At 37.1% G+C, this 21323-nt stretch overlaps 3 protein-coding genes across 5 annotated transcripts; all 3 read left to right on the plus strand.

Moving 5' to 3' along the window:
- The first annotated feature begins 3611 nt into the window (after positions 1-3611).
- On the plus strand, positions 3612-10245 carry LOC139904398 (DEAD-box ATP-dependent RNA helicase 20-like). 3 transcript variants are annotated; one of them, XM_071886338.1, is made up of 11 exons: positions 3612-3769; positions 4634-4893; positions 5429-5608; positions 5761-5922; positions 6070-6224; positions 6656-6748; positions 7143-7228; positions 7305-7531; positions 7963-8196; positions 8466-8551; positions 10227-10245. In XM_071886338.1, the coding sequence occupies exons 1-10, from the start codon at positions 3714-3716 to the stop codon at positions 8522-8524; spliced, it is 1512 nt and encodes a 503-aa protein (XP_071742439.1). In that variant the 5' UTR covers positions 3612-3713; the 3' UTR covers positions 8525-8551; positions 10227-10245. The 3 variants fall into 3 exon arrangements, with proteins under 3 accessions (XP_071742439.1, XP_071742438.1, XP_071742437.1); XM_071886337.1 differs by lacking the exon at positions 10227-10245 and adding an exon at positions 8814-9100; XM_071886336.1 differs by lacking the exon at positions 10227-10245 and having other exon boundaries at positions 8466-8801.
- LOC139904399 (PRA1 family protein F3-like) lies at positions 9571-10469 on the plus strand. The gene has a single exon (XM_071886339.1). It carries the CDS (start codon positions 9803-9805, stop codon positions 10364-10366), a length of 564 nt encoding a protein of 187 aa, XP_071742440.1. The 5' UTR covers positions 9571-9802; the 3' UTR covers positions 10367-10469.
- Positions 10470-19569: 9100 nt separating this feature from the next.
- Positions 19570-20688, plus strand: LOC139839461 (putative F-box protein At4g38870). Its single transcript, XM_071829524.1, has one exon. It carries the CDS (start codon positions 19570-19572, stop codon positions 20686-20688), a length of 1119 nt encoding a protein of 372 aa, XP_071685625.1.
- Positions 20689-21323: the final 635 nt, after the last annotated feature.

A 21323-nucleotide genomic window follows, 5' to 3' on the forward strand; every position in this document is an offset into this window, starting at 1 on the left:
ATTTTTTATTTTTTTATTTTTTTCTAAATCTACACAATGAAAATTGATACCATAATTTTTTTTTTTTTTTTTTTTAAATCAGAGCTATAGAAATAAAGATATAAAAATCACAAAATCACTTATCCCCAAACCCCATTAGCTCTGGATATATATATATATATATATATATATATATATATATATATATATATATATATATATATATATATATAGAGAGAGAGAGAGAGAGAGAGAGAGAGATTTAATCTATAGTTAAGTACTTTTTTTTTGGGGGAAGTAATTATTTTTCTTTTTTTTTTGAATTTTTTTTTTCAGGCAGTAAGATCACATGAAAATATGAAGATTTAAAAAAGACACTTCGTGATGAATGTTATTATTTTGGCGGAAAAAAGCTCGAAGAAATAAATGATAACATTCATTGCAATGAATGTTTTGCGTCTGAGTTTTTTTTAGGGTTTAAAAATTAGGGTTTAGAAATTAGGGGTTAAAAATTAGGGTCTAACTAGTAGGGTTTAGATATTAGGCTTTTGGGTTTAGAAATTAGGATTTAGGGTTTAGAAATTAGGGTTTAACACGAACGGTTTTGGGTTTTGGGTTTAGGGATTAAACCCAAAACCCTGAACCCTAAACTCTAAATCGGGCTAAATCTTGAAAAATACTTCACATATGATGGGAAAAAAACGCTCGAAGAATAACATTCAGGAATAACATTACGCATGATGCATGTTATCAGTTTTTTCTTCGGGCGTTTTCCCGCAAAAATAATAACATTCATTACAAAGTGTCTCTTTTAAATATTCATATTTTCGCGTGCTCTTAATGTTGGATTATATATTTTTTTTAATCTTTTTTTTTTTTTTTTTTTTTTTTTTTTTTTTTTTTTATAATATTTGACTAACACAATACTTATACCAAAACACTTGTTGGACATTGTTAAGTTAAGCATTATTATCTCTATCTATGTAAGATGACATTTCTTACATTTCTATCAAACTGGTATTATGTGTCTTTAAATCTCATTTTTAGTTTGACCCTTGTTTATTGTTATTTTATGCAACTGTGAATGACATTTGTTATATAGGGACAAGGTGGTTGATTTCCATTGGAATGCACATGATCCATGGACAATTGTTAGCGTTTCTGATGATGATGAATCTACCGGTGGAGGTGGTACCTTGCAGGTCAGCTATTCCTTTTTTTTTTTTTTTCTTTTTCTTTCTGTATTTCAGTAGTTAAGTCAATCTGTTACTGGTGGAAAAATGTGTTGGTCGGTTCTACCTATAAATATTTATGCGAGTTAACGACAACCCTAAGGGCTGTCGTTAGCAAAATTCTAATGATAATGATAATGATAATGATAATGATAATGATAATGATCATGATCATGATCATCATGATCATGATCATATGATGATCATGATGATGATGATGTATTAGATATGCTCACAAATAATGTAGCATGAAAAAAATAATTGTAGTTTATGAATGTAAAGCAATATAGCTTGTATGGCTGTATGCATATAAACCCTTTTCTTATTAGCAAAATATTTGTTATTTATGTTGCCAATTTGATCTGTTTGTGATAAAATCATAACACAAGATTGCCACGTATACTATCCATCCACCTTTTATACACTAAAATCTGATTTTGATTTAAATGTATGCAGATATGGCGGATGATTGATCTGATATATCGTCCTCAGGAGGAGGTTATTACTGAGCTCGACAAATTCAAATCTCACATTCTCAGTTGCCCCGCCGAATAGAACTCTTTAGGATTTCTGTAGGTTATTACCAGCTTAAGTTTAGTGCAGTTTTGTATCGTTTTGAACTGACCGGGAAGTTGCAGAGTATACATTTGCACTGCATTGTTATTTGTTGTATTAGACTCTTCTTTACTCTTAACCTTCTTCTACATTTAGTCCATCAAGCCGCTTTTGCCGGTTCTGGTTACAAGTGCAGTTTCCGACTTTTGTTTGTGGGTTTTGGATGTCATTTTTAAGATCCAAAACTTTGTACTGATCTTTCTTTTGTTTCTATTAGGTTTGCTGGTCTCGATGTTCATTTTATTTTGATTCAACATTTATAATTTTGTTTCTATAAATTATATTTGACGTTCGTTTTGAAATCGGTTTGTGGCCTGTATGGCTGTATATATATTAATAAAAATTAAAATATACCGTGATTCAGTTTAACTGGATTCATAAAAAGTAAAACCATAAACCCAACCAAAACTTGACTTTAAATTTGTAAACATAATTGAAATTGAAATTTTGTTCGTTTTTTTTTTTTGTTTGGTCTGGTTTTGGATTAGACAGTAGAAACTGAATATTTAACACCCATACTTTAAATGACATGTTCGATGTTCGATGTTTGATGGGATCTTATTATTATGAAAGTTGCAATTGCAATAAATTGTAACGGGAAACCAAATGTTTTTTTTTTTTTTTTTGGTGAAAAAAACGAAAACCCAAATGAGGTTGTTTTCAAAAAAACGCCCTCAACAAGGAGTACAAAAAAGTCGGGAGAAATGAAGAAGCTCGCACCTAGAAAAAAATTATCTAAACGAAACTATCTATAAACTACCCTCCCTAACAAGTCGGAAAACCATAGAGACAAAAAAAAAAAAAAAAAAACCGATTACAATACGAAAAGAAGAATCACACCAAACTATCAAAACAGACCCGACCACTCAACCGAGGACCCGCCATTTTTTTTCAATTTACCGTTAACTGTCTCTTGAGGAATTCTTCCCGGACCGATTCCCTATCTTGTACGATAACACATTAACGGATCCGTCACCCCGTGTGCTCTTGCCGGCCAAACGTGTCATCATATTATCGAAAGCCGCAAAAGCCTTCGTGGACGTATTACCTCGCACGATTGCCGATGAACCGCCCTTCTATAAAGAAATTTGTCAGCCAAAAGGCCCAGAAGAAGTTAACTTCTGTTAGCTTCACCAAAATATATTCCTAAAAGATTATGACTGTATAAATGTATAATGAAAGTTGCAATATAGAAAACTTCTTTTAGCTTTACCAAAAATCAAGGTTGGAGAATTCGGATTTCGAGGAGATCTCGTTTGGACTTTTTTAGGGAGATCTCGGCATCTCGAAATAATCTCGGGGAGATCTCGGACGTTGACTTATGTTGACTTTATATTTTTTTTAACAAAAATATACATAAAAACATAAATATATGCATATTTATATACGTTTTTACGAGATTTTACAAAAATATCCGAAATATGAGCGAGAAAATCTTAGAAATTACGAATTTTATAAGAAAATCTTACAAATTAGCAAGAAAATGCGAGAAATCGTGGCTTTGACTAAGTTTGACCCCGTTGACCCAGAAATCTCGGGAGATGAACATCTCGTTTCGGTTGCCTTCTAAAAACGAGATCTCGTGAAAGATCTCGGGAGATTTACAACACTGCCAAAAATATATTCCTTAAAGATTATGACTGGTGTTATTGTACATGACTGCTGACGTAAATGAGGAGGTAGTAAATAGTAAATATGAAAAAGTCTAAGGACGAAATATGTAAAATGAATTGTGTAGTATGCTAAACCGTGCAACTGTGGGCAGCTATCAACAATTGAGGAATATCACCAAACAAGTCGGTTAGCTCGATTCTGAGGCTAACATATTAGCCGAACTATCAACAATCAATCTTCATACGCACCTACGGCATAATAATATATACATACATGAGTCGTTACGACAGCCGTTCCGGTGATCCTGGTTCATATCGCGACCGGAAAAGGTAATCCATAAACCCTAGTATTGTACTCTTATTCAATTCATTACATATACAGGACTTTACATGCCTTCCTATTTTTATTTTTACCTTAGTTTCTGTAAGTGTCAATTAGGATTTGCTTCAACTCCGTATTTATTTAGGGTTTCACCAAATTACACGATACTAATTCATTTCATATACCTACATATAAGAACTGAAATAAATACATCATTTAAGTATACAAATTGTAGAATTGTATCTCTGTTAAAGCCTACAAGTGTTTAGGAACATTTTGCATCGGAAAATAGGAAATAAAATAACATTAAACGGATACATTTACGCAATTATAAAACTTGTGAGTTTTGTGATTCATCAATGTTTCAAATAATAATTCAACACTTCATTGAGATATGCAATTTGGCAAGCTTGTAAAGTTACCAAGTTAGATGATTCAATCACGAGTTTTCAGTTGTTAAACTTTGTTCAAATAGGCACTTTACATAGATGCATGGATTCATATTTTATGGATGCACATATCTGCATAAATACACCAAGAATAGATGCAGTGATAAGCTATGATTTTGATGACATTAATGCTTTAAAATGTTATTAAACGCTTCAACAGAAATATGTTAAATCTGTCATTCTGTCTACTTATATGATTCATAACTGAAAAAATGAGTGTTTATACCATTTGTTATATAAGAGTTCTTCATATGTGATCCCTCCTCTATGGTTATATATAAACGTAGATGCGTATATAAGTATATACATGCATATATATATTTTATATGATTTTGTATAAAAATATATTTTTCATTATATTATGGTATTGTTATTGAAGGCCGAATGTATCTTTGGCAGCTTATGGTTTTTGTTTGTTTTCAGTGATTCAGGGTTTGGTGGAGGTTCCATTGTTGTTGGGCACAGTTCATCTAGTAAAAGGGACAATGAAACAACAGAGCCTCCGTTGAAGGTGGATTTGGATGGACTGACTCCATTTGAAAAGAATTTCTATGTGGAGTCTCCGAATGTTGCGAAAATGTCTGAGAGTGAGGTGGAAGAATATAGGACAAAGCGAGAAATCACTGTTGAAGGTCGCGATGTGCCTAAGCCTGTTAAGACTTTTGAAGATGCTAGATTTCCAGGTAAAAAGCATGAAAGATTTACTTTCTGTGATAGGTGCAAACATAGTTGGTTGGGTGCTAAAAATCATTATATATTAATATCTGTTTAACTCGTCAGTAACATGATCCAGGATGTTTTATGCCTCATAAATGCACTTGGGAAGAAATTTTGACCTCCTTGACCTGAACACATTTGCGGTCGAACATAATAGAATTGTCATATAAGTAAATGGTCAAAATTGCCACCTCTACTGTGTAGTATGATATTGTTGAATTCATGTCTTAAATAAATAATGTGAGGAAATCTGAAGGTATGGCAAATCAAAGGTATATCTAATGAAACTGACCGGGAGCACTATTCTTAAGCCAAAATTATCAATTGATCTTGTATAATATGTATATCTGGATTTTGATACAAATGCTGTAAAATAACTATATTGAATTTGAATACTTATATGAGAGAGGTTGCTAATTACCCTTGCCAGTAATATATTTGTAGCATATGATTTTTAACTTCGTGTTAAATAATTATCTTTACTAATATTGTATGTTACAGAATATGTTATGCAAGAAATCGTGAAAGCAGGCTTCACAGAGCCTACTGCAATTCAAGCTCAAGGATGGCCAATGGCTTTAAAGGGTCGGGATCTCATTGGAATCGCTGAAACTGGATCCGGGAAGACTCTTGCTTATTTGTTGCCTGCCATTGTTCATGTTAATGCTCAACCAATCTTATGTATGCATTTCATTATTCTCACTTTTCTTTTTTCTTTTCTTTTTAATTAATTTTCTTTTGGAAGTTATTATACTAATTATACAATCCAGCTAAGTAACCTCTGCTAGGCATTATTCGACTGAAGTTTTCTATTTTTTTTATTCTCTGTTTAGCTCATGGGGATGGACCAATCGTGTTAGTTTTAGCTCCAACTCGTGAGCTTGCTGTTCAAATACAACAGGAAGCAAGTAAATTTGGTGCGTCATCGAAGATTAAAAACACTTGCATTTACGGTGGGGTTCCAAAGGGTCCGCAAGTTCGTGATTTACAGAAAGGTAGGTGATGATAAGCACAAGATGACTTTACTACTACTACTACTCTATCCCGTGATGTTCATGGATCGGGTATATACTAATGCTTCAGCTGATATAACATATTATCACATAGTTCCATTTTTCAAATTTGCATACATTTGATCGTAGGTGTTGAAATTGTTATTGCGACCCCTGGAAGACTGATAGATATGTTGGAGTCTCATCATACAAACTTGCGAAGGGTTACTTATCTTGTGTTGGATGAAGCTGACCGTATGTTAGACATGGGATTTGAACCTCAAATGAAGAAAATTGTTTCACAGGTTTTTGGTGATACTTATGAAAGTGTCAATATTTATGTGATAAGTGTTGCTAATATCAACGATCACATGTTGTATATAATTAGATATACATGTTTCAGTGATGAAGTGCTTCCCAAATGCTTAATTTCTATTGTCATCTGAAAACTGACGGTCTTAAAACAATCCTTCCGATATAATCTAATATGGTAATTAAGATGGAATGGTTTTAAATCACTCACATGGGATTAGATACTAGTACTTGTCTAATATGTATATTAAGATGACATGGTTTTAGTTATGCTCGTGTGAATGACACAATTTGGAAAACAGATCACATTTTATGTAGATTGTTATGCGTACATCGAATTCCTTATTATGAAGTAATATTCAACACATCGAAAAGAGTAAGCTAAGATCAACTTAAACTTATGACTTGTGATATCTATATGCAGATTCGTCCGGATCGTCAAACTTTATACTGGAGTGCTACATGGCCTAAGGAAGTTGAGCTGCTTGCAAGACAGTTTCTGTATAACCCATACAAAGTAAGAAATTCTTTTTGAGATCTAATTAATTGAGGTGGCAATTTTGACAATTTACATATAAACGGGTGGGTTTGTGTTGTGAATTAATGGGTCAAATAGGTTGAAAGATGTCCATAGCTTCGAACGCATACAACTTCATAAATCATTTTATCAGGTAGATATAGTTTTTTATTGTAATAATGTCCCTGTGATCGTGATTACTGCATTGTTTATTGAATATTGGACAAAAAGATAACAGGAAAGTCAACCCAACTTGGAAGTTTTTGACTGTTATAAAAATGACCTGTTGGCCAACCTGCCCTTCTCGCCAAGTCCACTACAGACAGAGACACAGAAATGTTTTGCAGATCACTAACTCATGGTGTTGATGTATTATTGGTTAAAATTTATACAGGTGGTCATTGGTTCCTCAGACTTGAAAGCTAACCATTCAATTCAGCAACATGTGGATATTGTGACTGAGAATCAGAAGTATAACAAGTATGTGGATGTTTTTCATTGTCATTGATTGGACAATAATCGATGCTTGTAAATAATTAATTTGGTTGGTTTACAGATTAGTGAAGCTGCTGGATGATATAATGGATGGCAGTCGCATATTGATATTTATGGATACCAAAAAGGGGTGTGACCAAATCACTCGTCAGCTAAGGATGGATGGTTGGCCTGCTTTATCAATTCATGGAGATAAAAGTCAAGCAGAGAGGGATTGGGTTTTATCTGAGTTCAAAGCTGGTAAAAGCCCAATTATGACAGCAACCGATGTTGCAGCTCGTGGGCTAGGTACGTTTGGTCCCAAACTGCATTATCAGTTTGTAAGTTTATATCTTTTAAGGTTTCACTGGGGAGTGGGTCAAAACATGCCCGGGTTGGGACTGCCTGTAAACACTCTCTTGTCTTTCTCTTAATTTTTCATTTTCAAGTAGTCAATGTAAAATAGACATGCTCATTAAATCTATATATTACCAAAGTAGTACGATAAATACTTTGATGTTGAATGAGTTAGGACATTATATGAATTGTAATACAATTTTAGTCACTGTGGATCCATCTAACCTGTTGGAACCATTTATGCGTTCCATAGTTAGCTTTTTGAACCTGCCCATTTTACATCTTAACAACAAACTAAATCTTGGATGCATCGAAGTAATACAACGTCCCCTTATGTGGTATTCAAATCTAATATTCTAATATGTTTAATGAATTAATGACAGATGTGAAGGACGTGAAATATGTGATCAATTATGATTTCCCGGGTTCACTAGAGGATTATGTTCATCGAATTGGTCGAACAGGAAGAGCTGGAGCCAAAGGGACAGCTTACACCTTCTTTACTGCTGCAAATGCCAGATTTGCCAAAGAACTTATCGCCATTCTCCAGGAAGCGGGTCAGAAAGTCAACCCTGATCTAGCTGCAATGGGCCGTGGTGCACCTCCTCCTCCTCCAGGTTGGCTTACTCAATTAAACACTGTTTGTAAAAAAATAATTTTTAATGTAGAACACGTCCCATATCATTAAACACTGTTCATAGAAGTTCAAACCTTTTGGTAAAAAGATCTTTATTGCCACATCACCCAGCTTGACTGACCCACCATTTTTGCCGTCTCTTTAAAAGTAGTATGTTTTAGTGGCAATACTTCATTGTTTTTGTTTTAGGTGCAGCTATGTGTTCATACAAGAGTTAAAATATAATATGTTAAGGCTGAACTTGTGTAGGGCGTGGCGGATTTCGTGATCGTGGTCGGGGTTACAGCGGTGGTCGATCTTGGAACTGATGGGCTATAACATTGACAACTCGTGAGGTACCAAGAGGTCGATACTACTAACATTTTAAAATTTTTAACGAGTTGGTTGGATCTTTTGATATCACTTTGAACCCTATTTGTTTAGGCAGTTATCACCCACTTGAATTTTCTGTTACGTGCTGGTTGGCTGGACTTTGAATCTATTTCAGACATCAAAATTAGTGTTAAGATTAGCACCATCTATACCATGTATGTGTACGCTATCTGGCTCTTGAAAACATTGTAACATATGTTTGTTTATGTTCTTTAAAATTTGCAGTGTGCCGTAAGTTATCCCCAGATAATAGTCAAGATATGAATATGCTGAAAAAATTAGGGAGGCAAGTATCAGGAACATTAACTCGTAATTCGATTTCCTAACCATGTGAACTTTTAACTTTTACGTGACTTTTTTTTTTCTTTTGCGAACAACACGCGTGCGCAGATACATACGCACACTTTTTGTCCCTGACTCGAACTCACAACCTTGAGTTCCTAATGTTGGGTCAGAAACCACTTGGTTTTACGTGACTTTTTAAGCAGAGTAGTATTTTATGATTTATGATTGCGTAAATAGGGTTTTTAATGAAGGCATCTTTTTCGTCTTGGTCGTGTTCAATGTCTATTTTATACTTGAACGCATATGGAGAGCGAATGTTTTCAAATTCGTAACCGGAGATACACAACTTCGTTTCCCATCAAAGATACAAGTATTATACCTGCAACTGCAAGTGTGCAACTTTGAAACCAACTTTTTTAGGTTGTATCTGATCTGGTTTCTTCGTTATACAACCTTTGCATAAAATATGTAACATATATCTATTAATTAGTAGAAGTAAAAAAAAAAAAAAAAAAAAAAAAAACACTAGGTGTTTGTAGTTAGAAGTAGAAAAGCAAGGACCATGAATAGACATGTTAAATGTAGCGTCTTTATGAACACATCACGTGTATACAAAGTGATCTTAACAACTCCCCATTCCGGCTTGATTTCATGCCATCGGAGATATTCCCAAACGTCCCTACCACTCTTTTCATTGAGGGCAGTTGAATATGTCGTATCCAATAATAAGATCCGATCCAACAATAAAATTAAATGAAATTCAGTTGAAAAATGTAACTTGCACCACATTAGACTTCACCTGTAGTAGTCCATTTACTCTTCCATTATTAATATTCCCCATCACTCTCATTTTCTCTAAAACATCTTTCTCATTTACTCTCCAAAAACACTCGTAACCCTTGTTCTACTACTCCTTTCCCTCCGCAACAATGTCGACTTACGGCACAATTCCAGACTCATCCGACACCAGTGCTGTTGGCATCACTAAGGCCGAGTTCCTAACTCGCGCAATTAAACGCATAAAAACAAACCTCGGTGTAAAAAGACCATGGAAAGAAATGTTCAGCATACATTCATTAAACCTCCCACATGGTTTCCCTGATACCATTTCAAGAACCAAGACAAATGTTGCATACTTTCGTATGAACTACGCGATAATTGTCCTAGGAGTTTTGTTCCTAAGTTTGATATGGCATCCAATATCACTAATTGTTTTTATTGTCCTGATGGCAGTTTGGTTGTTCCTTTACCTTTTACGCGATGAACCACTTGTGATACTTCATTACACGATTGATGATCGTGTAATTCTCACGGTTTTGTCAGTTGTTACTACTTGTTTGTTGTTGTTGACAGGTACAACGTTGAATATATTGGTGTCGGTAATGATTGGTGTTGCGGTTGTTTTGATTCATGCGATCTTTAGAAAGAATGATGATTTGTGTTTAGATGAAGATGGTGCTGAAGCAGACGGATTTTTGCCTGCTTCTGCTTAATTGTAGTTTGTATATGCTCTTTGATTATGGAACGAAAGACTCGGAGTTGCCAGTTTTATGTATTAGTGATGAGTTTCTAATATTTAAGTTGCAAAATGCATGACTTTAGTATCAAATGTTGCTATGGTTTCAATTATAATTGTCTGTGGGTATCTGGAAATCTAAATTATAAAATTATGCGAGCAGTCCATGTGGCTTGCTAAGATTTCACGTAAATTTTTTTGCTTGGGGAGTCCTTGTGATTTGCACGTTTTGTGTGTGCAATCCCTGAAATTAACGAACGTTACTTTTCTCGTTAAATTCAGTCACATGCTACACATGGGTTCGGGCCGACAATGTTAAGCCTAAATATGGCTAGTAGAAAAAATGAAATTGGTCAAAATGTCATCAGATTCGAAAGTGTGTAACAAAATGCCCTAAAAAAACGTAGTTGCAAAAATGCCCTTTGATCACGCATCACGCACCACACATGATGCGTGCAAATCCGTGCGTGATGCGTGCTTATGAGCATCGTTGCTGGTTATACAAGTATACCACTCAACACACATCATGCATAAAGCACCAGGCACATTGCATGTTGGTTCATGCGTGGTGCGTGTTGCACTTGATAAGATCAAATATTTAGGATATGTTCTCTGACATTTGTCCGATTTTATAGATTTTCAATATCATAAAAAGCAAAACCGGGGTCCCAAACCTCACAGGCACCAATATCTAAAACCAGCATAGATACCACAATTACTACCACCAACATTCTCATCACCACCAACAACAACATCAATATACAAATTTTCAAATACCACCATCACCGCCACCACTCTAATCACCACCATCGTGCATCACCACCAACATCACCACCATCAGCAGTATATACCACCATCATCACGACCAACCGCTTCATCGCCACCATCGTTCATTACCACCAACATGCTATACCACCATCACCTACCACATCATCATCACCAACACACCGATCACCACCAACCACATCATCACCACCCCCTCCATCGTCACCCACTAACGAATCATTTACGCACCAACATCTGATTTTAAAACCTATGCGTGTTGCACAAAACGCATGGTGCGTGGTGCGTACACACCAACATCTGATTTTAAAACCTAGCATGGAGTTAAAAAGCAGTTCTTGATTTTAAAACTCAAAAAAAAAAAAAAAATGTTTCACGAGCTTAAAACAGCTCATCAACTGAATCTAGAGTTTTTAGAGTTTTCAGTAACTAATCAACTACCAAAGGGCATTTGGCCCAGCGGTATCGTGGTAGCCCTCCAACCAAGAGGTTGAGGGTTCAAGTCCCTCCTGGGACATATTCGTAGTTGTAAATATTCGTGTTAATGGTGTGTGTGAGTTTGCCTTTCAAAAAAAAAAAAAAAAAAAAAGATAACTGATCAACTACTATATTTTTGAGGGTAACTGATCTTGTTGTAGATATCTTTTAAGTTTTTGGTTATCCACCATTTGTTGCAAGATCTTAACATTCGTGTTCACTGCATTCACCTTTTTCATCAGTTCTCCATCAGCCTCGATAGGTGATGAAAATGGCAACTCACGTAACCATGCTTTCTCCACTTGTATATCGTATTTGTCCTCTTTGGTGGTTCCAATTTCATCAAATGATAAGTATACACTGCATAGAGTCAAGTACTACATAGTTAAACATAAACTTAAAAATTGATAGCTACGATGGAAATAAGTACGTCACGGCGGTGATCTTTTGATACTCGAATGGATTCTTATATAGTTATATGTGTCTTTTATTATACAACACTAGCCATCAAGTATAACATGTGACTCTCATAACCAAGTGAAGGAGGGATGACATCTATCTAAGTCCATATTTAAAGAATTCTCCTCCAACTGTATTAAACGATTTGTCTTTAGTGGCTAACTGCTTTAATAACAAACCTTGAACTGTTGTGCTCCATTAGCAGTTACGTAGCAATGATAAAAATAAGTTTTTTTCTTCAGAATCTCAATCATAATGCTCAGTACTTTCCGTCATATATTATAACAAAATCACCCAATGTTGGTCGGAAGCGACTTCACCAAAATTGTGTTTACAAACCATGCCGTTTAATAAACAATGGTTTGTTTACAAACACAATTTTTAGGATAACAACAGAACTGTAACTCTCTGACAAAAATTGAGTTGAATATTAAAATTGTGAGGATAAGAGTTTAGATCACTTTTCTTTTGATTGTTCAAACTTGATGGTTCACTTTCGATATAATGACAATTATTTAGGCTTTCATTTAAGCATTATAATCTAAATTTTATTCAAGTAAAAAAAAACGATTGAAATGTAAATGACATCGACACGAACGTGCTAGGTACGAAAAGGTTTTGATTTGACGAAGACTATGAATGAGAAAGTTGGAACTATTCGTTCCGTGTGTGATTGTTTCATTGAGTTTTGGTCATTTGGGTTGTGGGATTTTAAAAGTTTACGTAGTGTTTGGTTTTTTTTTTTTTTTTTTTCTTTTTTGAACAACAATTTTGGTATCGAATCCTTTCATTTGCCACCCACACACTCGTTAGGAAGAAACTCTTCGCATCCATCGCATAAAGCGTATCCGGAATGAATTGAAGTTAACTGTTTGGCTCGCACATAGTGAAAGATACTAGAGACACAAGCTTGGAGCAGTAAGAAACTATGATACAGGGAGTGGTAACAAACTATGATGTTTATAAGTGGCTTTTAAAAAAAAAAAAAAAAAAAAAAAAAAAAAAATAGAAAAATAGAAAAACTAAAATAATACTTGCAGTAATGGTGGTTTTCTAATAGTTCTTCCCCCAATTCACCTGCTTCAGAGATCCCCAATGTCATAATTAAAAGGTAAATTCCTCTATTGAACTCTCACTGAGTTGCCCCTTTATTAAAAAAAAAAAAAAAAATGAAAATATAATCTACAACCTGAAATCGGTTCCCCCACTTCAGATCCCCAATTTTATCACGGTGTGTTGATTACCCATTTGATTTTACCAAATTAAGTTTACCCAACTGAAAAAGATCAAAACTTATCATTTTACGTCTCTAAATCTTTCTTCAAATTTGTTGTCCTATAAAGAGCTTAAATAAATAGGGATTATTAGTTATTATTATAATTATCATGGCTGAAGATTCACTAGTTGGATCACAATTGTCGATTTATTTATTCTTTATGATTTATTATTATTAATTAATAATAATAATTATTATTATTATTATAATAATATAGTTATAAGTAGTACAATTTTTTTATTTATTTTTTTATTTATTTTTTTTGTACAAGAAGAGGATTATATTAATACAGTACTATCTTAAACTATATTTTTAGAATAAGAATACCAAAAATAAATTAGTTAATTCATACTTAACAATGCTAATTGGATATTGGTTAATCTTTTCTAAAGGAAACGAAATTAAGTTTCCTAATAGTGAATGGTGTCACGGACTTATCTCAATAAGCTCACGTGCGGCACTTAGTCTCTACTAAGTCAGCCTTACTCGGACCTTATAATGATTCAAGTAACCAAAAGAGAAAATATTATAGAACAAGTGGAATTGAAGAAAATACTTATATTGCTTGAGAATGCTTTACAAGAGAGAATGTTTGAGATTTGAGGTGTGGTGTGCCAAATGAGACCACCCCTATTTATACTACTTCTAACACAAAATGGATGGCTAAGATTAATCTAAATCAATGGTTAGGATCTAAGTACTAGAAACTTCAAGTATATACATGGAGATAGATATTTCCATGAACATTCCATACCATTCCATGGAAGAACTCATGGGAAAGTTCTAAGGAGCTTCCATGATGTTCTTGGGCCTTCCATGAAGTTCTTGGGTTAAAACCCTTAATTGGGTCATAATCTTAGTGGGTTGGGCCACAAACTTATTGGGTTGTGACATTCTCCCCCACCTAAGCTCGCGACGTCCTCGTCGTGTGATCCTCGTGATACTTCTTGATTTTGTCTGTGAACTGCCACAATAAGTCTTCAGCTTCCCAGCTTGCTTCACTATCGGGCAAGTTACGCCACTTAACTAGGTATTCTTTATAGCTCGGCACACCTCGTCTCCGTACCGTTCGATGCAACAAGATATCTTCCACTTCACGATCGAATGAAGTCGCAACTGCCATTGGTGCTCGTTTGGAAACTCCTCGTTCTGGGTCTTCCTCGTCCCCATGATAAGGTTTTAGAAAACTTACGTGGAAGACTGGATGAATCTTTAATTTGGGCGGTAGTTGAACTCGATAAGATACATTCCCAACACGTCCAATTACCGGGAATGGGCCTTCATATCTCCGGATCAATCCTTTGTGCACCTTCCTAAATGTTTTGAATTGTTGAGGTAAAAGCTTCACCATCACTTGGTCCCCAACTTTGAACTCAACATGTCGTCTTTTCTCATCCGCCCATTTCTTCATTTTCTTGGCCGCCTTATCTAGTGATGCTCGCGCCAAGTCGGCTTGTTCGTGCCACTCCTTCATCGTTCTATAAGCGGCTGGGCTGCTTCCATCATATGAAGCGGCCAAAGCATTCGGGGTCAATGGTTGGCGTCCTGTCACCAACTCAAAAGGACTCTTCCCCGTGGACTCACTCCTTTGCATGTTATAAGAGAACTGAGCAATATCAAGAAGCTTAGCCCAATCATGTTGATTTGCACTTACATAGTGTCGAAGATAGAGCTCCAATAGTGCATTCACCCTTTCCGTCTGTCCGTCTGTTTGGGGATGAAAACTCGTGGAGAAATTCAAGTCCGTCCCCATGATCTTGAACAACTCCGTCCAAAAACGCCCTGTGAACCTCGGATCTCGATCACTTACTATCACATGCGGTATCCCCCAATACTTCACCACATTCTTGAAAAATAGTTTTGCGGTTTCATCCGCGGTAACTTCGGATGATGCGGCTATGAAGGTACCATACTTAGAAAACCGGTCTACCACGACTATAATACTCCCACACCCTTCCGACTTAGGTAAGCAAGTAATGAAGTCCATGGAAACACTCTCCCATGGTCCTTTCGGTGTAGGTAGCGGCTGTAATAGTCCTCCTGGTTGGCGTTGCTCTATCTTGTCTTGTTGGCATATTAGGCATGTCCGCACGTACGTCTCTACGTCGTCTTCCATCCTTGGCCAATAATAAGTGCCTTCTACTAATGCCAGCGTCCTCTTGATACCTGGATGACCAGCCCACTTTGAATCATGACACTCCTTCAAGATTGTCCGTCTAAGATCACCCCACTTAGGCACATATAACCGGTCTCCTTTGGTGAATAATAGATCACCCTTGAGCCAAAACCTTCGCGTTTTCCCATCTCGAGCCAATCCAACAAGGTTTTTGGCTATAGGATCATGCTCTAATCCCTCCTTTATACGATCTTGAAGGAAGAATTGTGGTTTTGTGATTGCTGCAAACTCCGCCTTACGACTTAGGGCATCAGCTACCACATTGGCCTTCCCAGGCTTATACTCCAACACATAGTCAAATTCGGCTAGGAAGTCTTGCCAACGAGCTTGTTTGGGACTCAACTTCTTTTGGGTTTGAAAATAACTCGTTGCCACATTATCCGTCTTGATCACGAACCTTGATCCCAAAAGATAATGCCTCCATGTCCTCAAACAATGAACCACCGCCGTCATCTCCTTCTCCTGCACAGTGTACTTCCTTTCCGCCTCGTTAAGTTTCCGGCTTTCGAATGCGATCGGGTGACCCTCTTGCATTAGAACTCCTCCAATAGCAAAGTCCGATGCGTCTGTGTGTAACTCGAACGGAATGGTCACATCCGGAAGTCTCAACACCGGTTCTTCCATGACCGCTCCTTTCAACTCTTCAAATGCTGCTTGACATGTCTCATCCCACAACCAAGCTTTGTTCTTCTTTAACAATTCTGTCAATGGAGCCGCTTTCGCCGAGTATCCCTTGATAAAACGACGATAGTAGTTTACTAAACCAAGAAAAGATCGTAAATCAGTCACCTTCATTGGTGCCTCCCACTCTTGAATTGCCTTGACCTTAGCCCCGTCCATGAGCAACTTCCCATCTTTTATTCGATGTCCAAGAAATTCCACCTCTTTTAATCCAAATGAGCATTTCTCTAGTTTCACATACAACTCATTATCCCTTAGTACTTGGAAAACTTGTTTCAAGTGCCTCACATGATCTTCCATGGTGTCGCTATATACGACTATGTCATCTAAGTACACCACGACAAACTTGTCGAGGAACGGGTGGAATAATTTGTTCATCAAAGTACAAAATGTGGCAGGGGCATTGGTTAAACCAAAGGGCATGACTAAGAATTCATAAGCGCCATACCTCGTCACGCATGTGGTCTTAGCCTCATCTCCTTCGGCAATTCGGACTTGATAATATCCCGATCTCAAGTCTAACTTGGAGAAGTATCTCGCCTTCCCAAGTTGATCGAACAAATCAGCAATAAGTGGGATTGGGTATTTGTTCTTGATAGTTACCTTGTTGAGTGCCCGGTAATCTATACACATCCGCAAGGACCCATCCTTCTTTCTTTGAAATAGCACCGGAGCACCATACGGGGATTTTGATGGTCGGATGTATCCCGCATCCAGCAACTCCTTGAGTTGTCTTCGCAACTCCTCCAACTCGGGTGGTGGCATTCGGTATGGGGCTTTGGAAGGTGGTTTTGATCCCGGCTCCAACTCGATCGCATGGTCAACCTCCCTCCTAGGTGGTAACTTCTTTGGTAACTCCTTGGGCATGACATCCTTGAACTCATCGAGAACCTTCTCAATTTCCTTGGGTACCTCTAGTTTTCCCTTATCTTCGACCGTCTCTTGCTGTGCTACCGCTAAATAGCATGTCTCATTCTTGTTGTACCCCTTCTTGAATTGCATGGCCGAAAGTGACTTGGATGCACTCTTGCTTCCACGTTCGGTTGACACCATACAAGTCTTCTCACCATCCAAGATACACAGTGAATTAGCAAACGGCATAGGGAAACCGCGTACCTTATCTAGGAACTCCATCCCAAGTACTAACTTGAAGTCGTCCATAGGCACGACTGAGAGATCAATCATTCCTTCCCATTCTCCAATCTTCACATATACGTCTTTAGCCACCCCACTAATCGGTCTGGTACTCGTGTTCACCGTCTTCAACATGCCACTCTCTTTTGTTTCCTTAAGTCCTAGCCTTTTGGCTTCATCGGTGGAGATAAAGTTATGAGTTGCTCCCGTATCCACCAAAGCTCGTACCCGATCTCCACAAATGTTAATATCTACGAATTGGAGTCCTTTAGCCACTACCTTGGGTATCTCCGTCTTGGCCTTGATTGCGTTGAGGATATGCATTGATCCTATGCACCGCTCCTCATCCTGACAACCCGCCTTTTGAGCTTCCATAGCATGAAGGCTAGCTTTCTTCGGACAATCTCGGGCTCTATGCGGTCCATCACATATGAAACATCCATCATTCTTGTAAGAAGTTTTTATGCTCTTGTTATTCCCGGTTGGTGACTTACGTGTATTATCATTCCTTGATTGGGCGGGCTTATCTCCCCCACCTTTCTCATGGCTCACCTTCTTATCTTTTGACTTGAACGAATCTTTCCTATTAGCATGGTCGACTAGTGCCTCCGCTTGAGCAATTGCGGTGGCAAGGTCTTGGACTCCTCGTCTCTCCAACTCCGTTTTAGCCCAAGGTTGCAAACCATCGAGAAAATAGAAGAGGAGAATATCATCGGGAATATCTGGGACCTCCAGGCTAAGGTTCGTGAATTCTTTAATATACTCCCGAATCGTCCCGGAATGATGTAATTTACGTAGACGACTCATCGCATCCTTTTGAGCATTCTTGGGGTAGAATTGATTCTTAAGTTCAGTAAGGAAATCATCCCAAGTATCAATAGTAACCGTACCTTTCTCGATATCTCCATATCGACGACGCCACCATAACGCTGCGGTATCCTTCAGGTAACGGGTTGCCGTCTTGATCTTCATTGCATCATCCACTATGTTGACTCCCTCCAAGTATTGTTCCATCTCCCATATAAAATCATCAACCGCTCGGGCTTCCCGCTTCCCCACGAACGGTGACGGCTTGGGAACGTCCACCTTCGGATCATTGCATCCAGTGTTGCTACCCCCACTAGCCATGAATCTCAAACAAGAGTTCATGTTGGTTTGTAAATCCACGAGGCGTTGGTGAATAGTGGAGACCTCCCCCTCCATTTCGCCTCGCAACTTCGTAATCTCACCCATGAGCATACCCCTTAAGTCATGGATCTCACGTCGCATGTCAACGTCTAGCACGTTGATTGCACTCTTGCAATCATCTTTCAATTCGTCAAAGTCCCCGTCCAAACCATCCAAACGTTGGTGGACGTCTTCGACCTTTGCTTTCACGTCGTCCATGGATGTCTCTACATCCATGATCCTCTTGTCCAAGTTTGCGACAAAGTCTTTGGACATACCTCGGTTCTTCTTGGCTCCTTGTCGAGTCTCTACCCGACCACGAGTCTCATCACCCATCACACCACTTGTTGCGCTCACATTCTTCTCGGTCTCGGTTGCCATCTCCTTGAATCGACCTTGCTCTTGATACCAAATGTCACGGACTTATCTCAATAAGCTCACGTGCGGCACTTAGTCTCTACTAAGTCAGCCTTACTCGGACCTTATAATGATTCAAGTAACCAAAAGAGAAAATATTATAGAACAAGTGGAATTGAAGAAAATACTTATATTGCTTGAGAATGCTTTACAAGAGAGAATGTTTGAGATTTGAGGTGTGGTGTGCCAAATGAGACCACCCCTATTTATACTACTTCTAACACAAAATGGATGGCTAAGATTAATCTAAATCAATGGTTAGGATCTAAGTACTAGAAACTTCAAGTATATACATGGAGATAGATATTTCCATGAACATTCCATACCATTCCATGGAAGAACTCATGGGAAAGTTCTAAGGAGCTTCCATGATGTTCTTGGGCCTTCCATGAAGTTCTTGGGTTAAAACCCTTAATTGGGTCATAATCTTAGTGGGTTGGGCCACAAACTTATTGGGTTGTGACAATGGACTCTTTAGCTTTGTCTATAAATTAAGTCGATCGTATTGCAGGTTTTTATTTATTTTATTTATCATCATCAAACCCACCCAAAGCAAACCCTAATTCTATCGATAGACATAGACAATAATAATAATAATAATAATAGAATAATGGGTGATATTCGTCGCCTTTCAAAAAAGAAAAACATAATGGCCGGTGATCAACAGTTGCCCGTTGACATCATATACAACATCTTGTCCAGAATGCCTCTAAAATCTTTAGCTCGTTTCCAGTGTGTAAGCAAGGTATGGTACAAATACATTAACGATCCGTATCTTGAAATCATGCATAATAAACAACGAGTAATCGAAGATCCCAGGAGGAGGATGCTCATCATGTTGGAATTATTTCCATATCCTAACATTCCAATTAAGTATATTTCGGAGAATAGTATTTTTAAATCTGAACTCAAAGAAATTTTGTTAACTCAAGAAGAAGAAGAAGTCGATTCACGTACCCCCATTAATGCTGCTGCTGCTGCTGTGATGACAGCAGCGTATATGAAGTTTTGGTGTATACCCGGTAGTTGTAAATATAAGCTAGGGGACTTTGTTTTAGGTTCCTGCAAGGGTCTACTATTATATTCACCACAAACCTACCGCCATGGCAAATCTTTACATGTGATCAATCCTTTAAAGAGAGAATGTTATAAGGTACCACCTATCAAAATTGGAACATGTAGATCAATCGGCCTTGGTTTTGATGATTCCACCAATACTTTGAAAATTGTGTGTGTTGTGATTCGACATCCAAAGATTGATTATTCAAGGTTAAATCGGTTTGATAATTTGATCAAGGAGGGATTATGCTGCACCATGGTACATGATGTTGTATTGGGGGGGACAGATTCATGGCGTGAAATACCCCTGCTTGTTCCACCGTATGACATTACACTTGGTGGTGTATTTGCTAATGGATGTTTGCACTGGTTAGGGTTAGGGTACGGTCCTCTAATAAGGAAAGTAGTATTTTTTGACATGGCGAAAGAGGAATTCGGGTCGATAGATGCTCCTCCAAATACAAGAAGTCTGATGGATCATTTGGTTGATCTAGATGGTCAGGTTGGACTTGTCTGTTATGATGATAATAGTCGTTGCATAAAGGTGTGGCGGTTACTCAAGGAAACAACAACAACAACAACAACAACAACAAAATCATGTTGGGTCATCCATTGTTGCTTTGATTACTTTCACGATATACTTATTGATGACAGACTGCCTTTTGCATAAACGATTATTTATTTACACCTTAAAAGATGGCGTTCTGCATGAAGATGATAGCTTAATCAATCGTCAAAAAGGAAATCGAACAAGTATTCAAGTGTATCAAACTACGTTTTATTCAATGCTACATTCAATCAACCGATGATGATGATCGATCAGAAATTATATATAACTGTTAGTTTGATTGATCTTTAATTAGCTTAGCTAGGTAGAAAACAACTAGATGAGACGATTATTTGTTCCTTGTTCAATTTTTTTCTTCTTCTTCTTATGATTTAACCACTTGGTAATGTTTATTTTTCTTATATAGTTGTTGTTTACCGTAAAAAACCACAAATCCTACAAACATATACATATGAGTTCCTATAGTTAAACTTAGATAATTATATTTAGTTTCTGAAAAATAATATCATTTTTGGTAAATCATATCTAACACACTAATTATTAATAGTAATTGTCATCGTAAAAATACCACAGTTGACCGTTTCAATCCATTACAACAAGTGACATATTTGATCTGTTACCCAATCTACAATGTTTATTCCTTTAACCTGTATGATCTGTACGCGATAACATGTGTTGTTCTAACTGATTTGTAGGCATTTGACAAGTTCAGGTAACTCAACTTTATGTGATAATTT

The sequence above is a fragment of the Rutidosis leptorrhynchoides genome, chromosome 4 (assembly GCF_046630445.1).
Source record: "Rutidosis leptorrhynchoides isolate AG116_Rl617_1_P2 chromosome 4, CSIRO_AGI_Rlap_v1, whole genome shotgun sequence".
Classification (NCBI taxonomy): domain Eukaryota; kingdom Viridiplantae; phylum Streptophyta; class Magnoliopsida; order Asterales; family Asteraceae; genus Rutidosis; species Rutidosis leptorrhynchoides.